This window comes from Zootoca vivipara, chromosome 8 (genome assembly GCF_963506605.1).
Source record: "Zootoca vivipara chromosome 8, rZooViv1.1, whole genome shotgun sequence".
Lineage (NCBI taxonomy): Eukaryota > Metazoa > Chordata > Lepidosauria > Squamata > Lacertidae > Zootoca > Zootoca vivipara.
This window is the reverse complement of record NC_083283.1, coordinates 82,162,172-82,171,327: the sequence shown is the minus strand read 5'-3', so window position 1 is coordinate 82,171,327 and position 9,156 is coordinate 82,162,172. Positions and strand designations below refer to the sequence as shown.

At 48.0% G+C, this 9,156-nt stretch overlaps 1 protein-coding gene across 2 annotated transcripts; it reads right to left on the bottom strand.

Moving 5' to 3' along the window:
- Positions 1-18: 18 nt before the first annotated feature.
- On the bottom strand, positions 19-9,156 carry PCDH12 (protocadherin 12). 2 transcript variants are annotated; one of them, XM_035103445.2, is made up of 4 exons: positions 5,089-9,153; positions 3,708-3,805; positions 2,128-2,240; positions 19-613 (listed from the first exon to the last, which is right to left on the bottom strand). In XM_035103445.2, exons 1-4 carry the CDS (start codon positions 7,786-7,788, stop codon positions 321-323), a joined length of 3,204 nt encoding a protein of 1,067 aa, XP_034959336.2. In that variant the 5' UTR covers positions 7,789-9,153; the 3' UTR covers positions 19-320. The 2 variants fall into 2 exon arrangements, with proteins under 2 accessions (XP_034959336.2, XP_034959338.2); XM_035103447.2 differs by lacking the exons at positions 19-613; positions 2,128-2,240 and having other exon boundaries at positions 3,713-4,945; positions 5,089-9,156.

Genomic DNA, 9,156 nt, shown 5'->3' with positions numbered 1-9,156 from the left:
TGGAGACTCGGTGCCTGACCAAGAAGCAGCATTTCCTTACCTTCGCTCCTGCTCCCACTCAATCCATTCAAAATAATTAAAATGGGGGGGGGGGCAGGGAGCCTTATGCTCCAGTTTGCCTTTCATTGTCCCATAGAGGTAAGCCAATTTCCTGCAGCAGGGATGTGGTAAGAACAAAGGGGACTGGCTGCTAGTAGCTGTTCCAGAAGAGGTGAAGGTCTCCTTGCTACCGCAGTTGCCAGTTCTGTTGCCCAAAGGCACATCATCTCTAGTCAAATCTTGGGGCTCGCTACATTCTGAGAGTTGCTCAAGAGCCCCAATCATGACTCTACCTGGGGACTGACTTTCTGAGCCAAGATCTTCTCAAAAAGTGTATTCATCTCCGAGAGGAAGGTACTGGAGAGCCTGGGCTCTGCTGAGTTTGGCTTGTGCCCAGCTGCTTTGCCAAAGGTTGCAAAAGTGTGAGGTTCATCTCTGCCTGTGGTTTCCTCGCTCAGTGGAGACGGTGCTACCCCTGGTGAGACAATATTGTCCTTGTAGTCAGTTGAGATGGGAAAGGACAGCCTCGCCATCCATGCTGGGTCTTCCACGTTCAGCTGATCAAGATCCAGCCCTACAGGGTGGGGGAAAGAATAAATTAGGCTTCATTGATAAGGATAGAATCGGGGCTACACGAGTCCTGTAATTCCATGTGAGTACTGATTTCAGAACCCTGCATCATGTTAATCTCATTACTCGTTTTAAAATCAAAAGCAAGTTTCTACTCCGTTTCCAATGCTTTGTGGGTCGGGGGGACACCACAATGAGATTTTTGTTGTTCATCAGCGGTTGACCTAACTGTTGCCCTCTCCATTTCTAGCAGAAGCAGAATGAATTATGTACTCAGGATTTTACCCAGAGAGCCAGTGTGGTATAGTGGTTAGAGCAGGCATCGGCAAACTCTGGCCCTCCAGATGTTTGGGACTACAATTCCCATCACCCCTGACCACTGGTCCTGTTAGCTAGGGATGATGGGAATTGTAGTCCCAAACATCTGGAGGCCCGGGGTTCGCCTATGCCTGGGTTAGAGTGATAGACAGAGACTTGGGAGACCAGAGTTCAAATCCCTGAAGCTCACTGGGTGACCTTGAACGAGTCACTGCCTCTCAGCTGAACCTACCTCACAGGCTTGTTGTGGAGATTAAATGAAGAGGATGAGAACCATGTATGCTACCTTGAGCTTGGAGAAAAAGGGGAGTATTTTAAATAAATAGATAAGCCTATCTACCTCCTTCCTTGGAGGTTAGATGGCCATCTGTCATGAATGCTTTATTTCGTACCTCGTACCTACGGGACCGCCTCTCCTGGTATGCCCCGCGGAGGACCTTAAGGTCCACAAATAATAATATTCTGGAGATCCCGAGTCATAGGATGGCTAGATTGGCCTCTACTAGAGCCAGGGCCTTTTCAGTACTGGCCCCAACCTGGTGGAACGCTCCTTCCCAGGAGACCAGGGCCCTGCGGGATTTGTCATCTTTCCGCAGGGCCTGCAAGACAGAGCTGTTCCGCCTGGCCTTTGGGCTGGACTCAGCCTGACCCCTGTGTTTTTCTCCCTCATGGCTTGGATTTATGGCCTACTTGAAATGAGGCTGCACTTTAAATTTTAATACTGTATTTTAATCTGTATTTTAATTAATTGTTTTTATGTTTTATTGTGGTTCTGTTGGTGTCAGCCGCCCTGAGCCCGGTTTTTGACTGGGGAGGGCGGGGTATAAATAAAAAATTATTATTATTATTATTATTATTATTATTATTATTATTATTATTATTTGGGATTCCTGCATTGCAGCGGGTTGGGATAGATGACCCTCAGGGGTCCCTTCCAACTATATAATTCCATTATTCTACCTTGATCACTAGGAAGAGGATCCCAGCAATGCACTACTCTTCCTGTGTCTTTTCCTAGGTAGCCTATGGGTAGCATAGGTAGCATATCACAGAGCAGGGATTAGAGACAGAAACGGGTCTCTAAGGCTACCTACTCTGCTCCCATTACATGATGGGCCCGTGAAAGGATAAGATCAGCTGAGATACAGCTTCAGAGACTGCACCACTGAGACGGAGGAGACATGAGTGATGGCATCTCACCAGATGGGCAGTCCAGTAGGTTCCCTAGCTCCTTTCCCAGCAGCTCCCAGTCATGATGTTCACATCCACTGCCCTCCTTGGCGCTGAGATCCTCCGCATTTGAATTGGGGTTCCTGAGGAGAAGGAGAAGCATCATGGGTGATTGGGTCTTCGCCCAACACAGGAGAAACTGCCCCTTCCATTGTACCTCCTCAGTCTGCGCTTTGCAGAGATGCCACAGGGACAAGCCTAAAGTGTATATGCCCAACAGCAGCAGTGGATAAAAGAGAACTTGCATTATCTGTTAATAAAACCACAGTACTATGCCTTATATACAACCTTCATTATAAGAGAAGCGTTAGGCATTCAGTTCTTTATACAATCAGCACATTATCAGTCGACTCTTTAAAAAGAACTGGCTACACCTCTAGTGAAGACTTCCTCTCAGCAAAGTGCCCAGCTCTTCAAAGGTACAGGACCTATTAAACCAGGGGACCCCAAACTAAGGCCCGGGGGCTGGATGCGGCCCAATCACCTAAATCCGGCCCGCGGACGGTCCGGGAATCAGCATGTTTTTACATGAGTAGAATGTGTTCTTTTATTTAAAATGCATCTCTGGGTTATTTGTGGGGCCTGCCTGGTGTTTTTACATGAGTGGAATATCTCCTTTTATTTAAAATGCATCTCTGGGTTATTTGTGGGGCCTGCCTGGTGTTTTTACATGAGTAGAATGTGTCCTTTTATTTAAAATGCATCTCTGGGTTATTTGTGGGGCCTGCCTGGTGTTTTTACCGTGTTTCTCCGAAAATAAGACACCGTCTTATATTTATTGTTCCTCAAAAAACACACTATGGCTTATTTTCAGGGGATGTCTTATTTTTCCCCCTCCTCCTCCTGCCACAGCCGGCATTGCTGCTACGCCTATCACTATGTCTTATTTTCGGGGTATGGCTTATATTCCTTGAATGCTTAAAAATCCTGCTATGGCTTATTTTATGACTACAGTGGTGCCTCGCTTAACGAATGCCCTGCTTAACGAAATTTCCACTTAACGAAAGGATTTTTTGAGCGGAGGTTGCCTCACTAGACGAATTCGTTTTATGAAAAATTTGTCTAGCGAATCACGGTTTCCCATAGGAATGCATTGAAATTCAATTAATGCGTTCCTATGGGCAAAATTTTTTTTAAAAAAAATTCAATGCATTCCTATGGGATTCGCTAGACGAATTTTTCGTTATAAGAAAAGACCCATGGAACGAATTAAATTCGTCTAGCGAAGCACCACTGTATGTCTTAAAATAGGGGAAACGGTACATGAGTAGAATGTGTCCTTTTATTTAAAATGCATCTCTGGGTTATTTGTGGGTCATAGGAATTCGTTCGTGGGTTTTTTTTCGAAATTTAGTCCGGCCCCCCCACAAGGTCTGAAGGACAGTGGACCGCAAAAAGTTTGCTGACCCCTGTATTAAACAGTTGGCAAACCTTACACACCTGTGATAGGGAGACAAGTTTCTAGAGGACATGAGGGATAGGCCAGCCATTTCCAATGAAGAAGAAAAGCTGCTTTACAAGGCTGGGCATCTAAGCTGCCCAAAACTCACCTGCAACAGGCATTCTTGGCAGTGTACTTGTTCCCTCTGTGGTTGGGCTTAGGCTGCACTTGGCCCTGATGCAGCAGAGACAACAACTGCGAGATTTGCTGAAAGACAGGAAGAGCCGGTATCCGCATACAATCCTGACCAGAGCTGTTTCCTAACAGGATATCCCCACTCCCCTATGCTCCGCTTGAGTTATTTATAATGTCTAGTGCTCTTCCCCTCTCTGCAACATCCACCTCAGGAAGAAAACAAGCCGTTTGTGTCTATCTGCATCTTTGTTTACTCACAGCAGCTACCACCCATCCTACAAAGCTGTGGAGTTGATGGCTGCTACAGCGTTACAGTGGCTTGAATGATGCTGAACTTGCCAAGTTGGACAGTTTCCTCTGAGTAATTTCTAATGCACACTCTCGTTGCAAGCCTACATAGGTTGGCGCTGCTTATAAATCTACCAACCCTGAATAGAACAGTGGATGAACTAAATCTCTCCACCCCCCTTGCCCACTACTGGCAACTCAAAAGATGTAGCCACGCAGTGCCACAGCTAAGGGTTTTGAAGCCTGGGCTCCCAATTCCTTTCATCCCTCGTCTCTCTGGGATCTGTCACTATACAAATTAAAAGGATGATAGGTGAAGTGGCAGGAAGTTACAAAACAGAAGCTGCCCCTGGACCGACTTCTGTGGAAAGTGATTTGTAAAACCTGAGCGACATAATTTGAGGCTGAAATCCTAGGCCAGGCATCCCCAAACTTCGGCCCTCCAGATGTTTTGGACTACAATTCCCATCTTCCCTGACCACTGGTCCTGTTAGCTAGGGATCATGGGAGTTGTAGGCCAAAACATCTGGAGGGCCGCAATTTGGGGACGCCTGTCCTAGACACATAATGCAGAGTAATCCCCATTACACACCATGAGACATAATTTCCAAGCAAACCTCCTGCACAGGAGCAATGCTGAATTAAAAGGGGTAGAAATAAATCCTACTTCTGTTACAACTGTTTACTGCTCAGATAAAGAAAGCACAAAAAACGGGTGCAAAAATAAAATTCTGCCAGATCCTACTGACTAGTCATGGCTTTCTAGAACACGTTCTTCCCTCATCCCATCAGCCATATTTAATAGATGAACCTGTTTTACAGGGTTAGGCAAAAAGAGTAAAAAACCAGCTGCCCTCAGTAAGCCTATCCATTTGTTGGCATCTGGAGCTTTGCCGACCACTTTGAAAACAAAATTACTTGAATCTGAAAAGGAAGCATAATATAATATATATTTATTTCAATAGCCAACTATGCATCACCACCCATAAGAGATTGGTTACTATATATCCTTATTCTGTTGTCCCTATTCCCACAACCCACCCTATTCCCGTCCTGAAGTCTCTTACCTGGACGGGGGCAGATTCCATGGCTAGTTGTCCTCCGGGGCCTTGCTCAGCAAGAGCGGCCAGAGAAAGCCTCACGAGGCTTCTCAAGATGTGCTGGCGACTAGGAGCCTCCTCTGGTCCTGCCTGAGCCTTTTCCGACAAGTGGTCTTTAGGCCAGAAGATGGAATCGAGGAGTTTTTTATCCGTGGGCTGCACATCCCGAGCGGCGGGGCTTCTGAACCTTTGTGCACAGAAGGGAGCCTGCTCCGCAAGGCTGCTGGAATTTCTCTGGTTCCTGAGGGTCCTGTACAGAGTGGGTGTCATGTGGCATGGCACCCCCAAGGCCTCAAGCCAGGCAGCTTCTGATGGATTCTCTATCTCAGCCTGAGGCTGCTGGGCATCCTCCTGCCGCAGCACAGGCACGACATGGATGTCTGCTTTCTGGATGGGCTTGGGGGGTTTCTTTGGTTGCTGTTGGCTGTAAGCCTGCTCTGCTTCCCGACAGTTATATGCCATGCTGCCGTGCTTCTCCCTTTTACACAGGGACATCATCAACCCCAAGCCTACCAAAGAGACGGCAAGCAACCCTACAAGGCAGATTCCCGTCACCACAGAGGGGCTGAGGGGCTGGGACACCGGGAAAGAATCGGGCATGCGCTCGCAATGCCTCTTGAATGTTACCTTCACCAGAAATCTGGTGGAGAGTGGCACCGAGCCTCGGTCACTCACCGATATCGCCAGGTCCCACTCCCTGCCCACAAGGCTGCTAGCATTGCTGCCATTCAGATAAAGCTGCCCGGATTGGGGATCAAGGACACAGATGCCGGCTTCATTGCCACTCAGGATGCTGTAGAGCAATGTCCCGTTCAGGCCGGAGTCTGCATCAGTTGCCAGTATAGTGAGCAGCAGGGGAGCATTAACCGAGGCGGCTAGTTCGGAGCTCCCTTCTTCCTTGGGCACCAGCACACGTCCAGTGTCAGGATCCACAAGGGCAGTGACACTTGCCCGGCCACCTTCCAACTCTGGCTTTATTACCACTGGGGAATTGTCATTCACATCAAGCACAGTGACTGTCACGGAAGTGTTGGCCGATAGCTGAGGCTGGCCCAGATCTTCTGCTATTACAAGGAAGTCAACGCTGGTGATCTTCTCTGAATCAAAAGCCACATGGGCCCTGATTTCCCCAGTGCTGGCATCAATAGTGAGCCACTCTCGAACTAGAGGATCTGGGATTCTGTACACAACTTTCCCATTAAGGCCTGAGTCTGCGTCTTGGGCCCTGACCACAACTAAAACAGAAGGCGGCTCACTGTTCTCTGCAATGGAAACGTGATAATGGTTTGTTTCAAAGCGGGGCATGTTGTCGTTGACATCACTGACATGAACAGTGAAATGTCTGGTTATGGCCAGCAATGGGGTCCCTCGGTCCTGGACCAGCAAGGTCAGGTGGTGCTGTGTCCAGCTCTCCCTGTCCAAGGGCGCATTTGTTAGCAACATGTAGCTGCCAGGCGAGAACCTTTTCAAGGCAAAGTGTTCCTCACCTTGCTTGATATAACAATCCACCTGCCCATTACGACCTGAATCTGGGTCAAATGCTGTCACTAGAGCAACAAAGCTGCCCTGGGGTTGAGCTTCTGATAGTACGGCTGCTTGATTCGCCCAGATGACTTGGACCTCGGGCGTATTGTCATTGACATCCAGAACACGTATGAAGAGCTTGCAGTGAGCTGGAATGGAATTGGCACCCTGGTCTCTGGCTTGCACCTCCAACTCGTAGGCCGAGTGCTTCTCATAATCCAGTGACTGCTGCAAAAGGACACGGCCTGTGTGACCCTCCACAGCAAACGTTCGTAGCACCTCCTCAGAAACATGTTTGCTGAAGGTGTATTCAATCTCTCCGTTAGGTCCTTGATCGAGATCAGTGGCAGTGAGGTTGCTCAGAAGAGTCCCAACTAAAGCATCTTCCCCGATCTCCACGGACACAGAACCCTGGGCAAACATGGGGCTGTTATCATTGGAGTCGAGCACATTCACAGTCACAATAGTGGTCCCAGATCTAGGGGGCACTCCGTGATCCACTGCAGTCAAGAGCAACTCAAACGAGGAGTAGAGCTCCCGGTCCACTTCTTTAATGACCACCAGCTCTGGCTGCCGAGTTCTGTCCGAACCGGCTGTGACCTCCAAGGCAAAGTGCTCACTGGGTGACAAGAAGTAGGAACAGAAAGCATTAGATCCAGCATCTGGGTCCAGGGCTCGGCCCAAAGGGATTCGGGTCTGCAAGGATACACTTTCAGATATCTCCAGTTCCAGTGCCGCTTGAGGAAACACAGGCCCATTGTCGTTGATGTCCAAGACGTGGATCTCCACATGGATCAGGGTGAAGTATTGGGCTGCTAGCACGCTGAATGAGAGGACACACGGGTCTCTATGGTGGCAGAGCTCCTCCCTGTTCAGCCTCCCTGCGGTGCTCAGCAAACCGTCTCGAGAGTCCATCTGTATGGGAAACACTGCAGGAGACTGAAGCAGCTGAAAGGTTCCCCAACTGCCCTCTGTCCAGCCAATTTCTTCCGACAGCCTTCCCAGAACAGTCCCAGGCTGTACTTCCTCCATAATCCGATACTGCATGGTGAATGTAGAAACTTCCTGACAATCCATCAGCAGGAAAAAAGAGCACAATATAGGAACACACAACGCCAAGGACATTCTTCTGAACGGTGTCATTGCAAATCTCAGCCCCTCTGTTGGTTTGAAAGTTGACTATCCTAAAGACTCCCAAAGAACACAAAGCCTTCCTTAGAGGCAAGATCCATTTCTACCTTTCTTGCTGCAGGAAAATCAGACTCTCCAGATAACGGCAGCGATTGTACAACTGCTTCTCTTGCTAGCGCTCAACCCCCACCCCCACCCGAGCTGGGGGCTTGGAAAGAGCAGAGAGCGTGTATTCTGCCCCCCTAGCAATGCAGACTTCGCCCTGCAGCTTCCTGCCAAGGCCATTTCCTAGGGAAACTCCACCTACAGGAAAGGGGAGGTAGGCCAGCTGCACAATGGCCCGCTCTAGATGGGATTTGCAAGGAAGCTGGGAACAAGAGTGGTCTCGCCTACATCCCAGAGCAGAGGTAATGCACAAATCTAAGGCGTGGTGATGATGAGCCTATACCTAACCTAGATCTGCCAGACCAAACAACTCACATGGATCTGCTTGGATCAGATTCAAGGGCTCTGCCCCCTCTTCCTCAAGGTGTTCTTGTGTAGTGTGAACAGTAGGCTGACCTGCCCAAATCAACAGGATGAAGTGTTTCGTGGCACAGAGATCACTATTATCACCTGCAGAATGTGATAGCAAGGACAATCCTACTTCCTCTCCCCATATGTACCCTGATTACAGCTGCCCCTGCTCCTATTCTCTCTTGAACACTGTGTACCACTCTGACTGCCCCATTGTGTCTTAACCCTCCTGCACACTGTTTAAACTGAAAACGGGTGTTACAAACTGCAAAATATAAACCCTTTGAAAATACACAAGACATGAGAAACTACAGCTGTTCCTGATTATGAAAGAGATGAGGAAAGAAGGAATTTCACATGAGGAAGCGACAGCGTTGTCCATACTTCCCGTTTTTTGTTATTTGTTTAAAGAGGACTATCACACCGTGTGTCATTTTACAGAGAAAATATGGAACAAGAGAAGGAAATATGCCTGTTCCTATGCACTGGGATGGGGAGAGTGTCAACAAAAGGGAGAGAGATTGTGAATCATGTAAGCAAACACAGTTACCATGTTAACATTATCCACCAAGTATTATTTTGTCTGGATTAAAGAATCCAGTTCTTAATAAAGATTGTGCAGCAGAGGGAGCACTAACATCACTAAAATAAATCGCTGACTGTGGCTCTCTGTTAGAAGATCTTGCAGAAAAGATTGCCAGCAAAAAGGTTCTTGAGGTGGGTTGCGGAAACCAAGAAACGCTTATTTAGCACATCTGAAGATACAAGTTCCCAGATATATTGTGTCAGGATTGCTTTGTCAGGGAATCAAAGAATTGTAACCCGTAGCCTCACATTTACCTTCCCACTTAAAATACACAATTC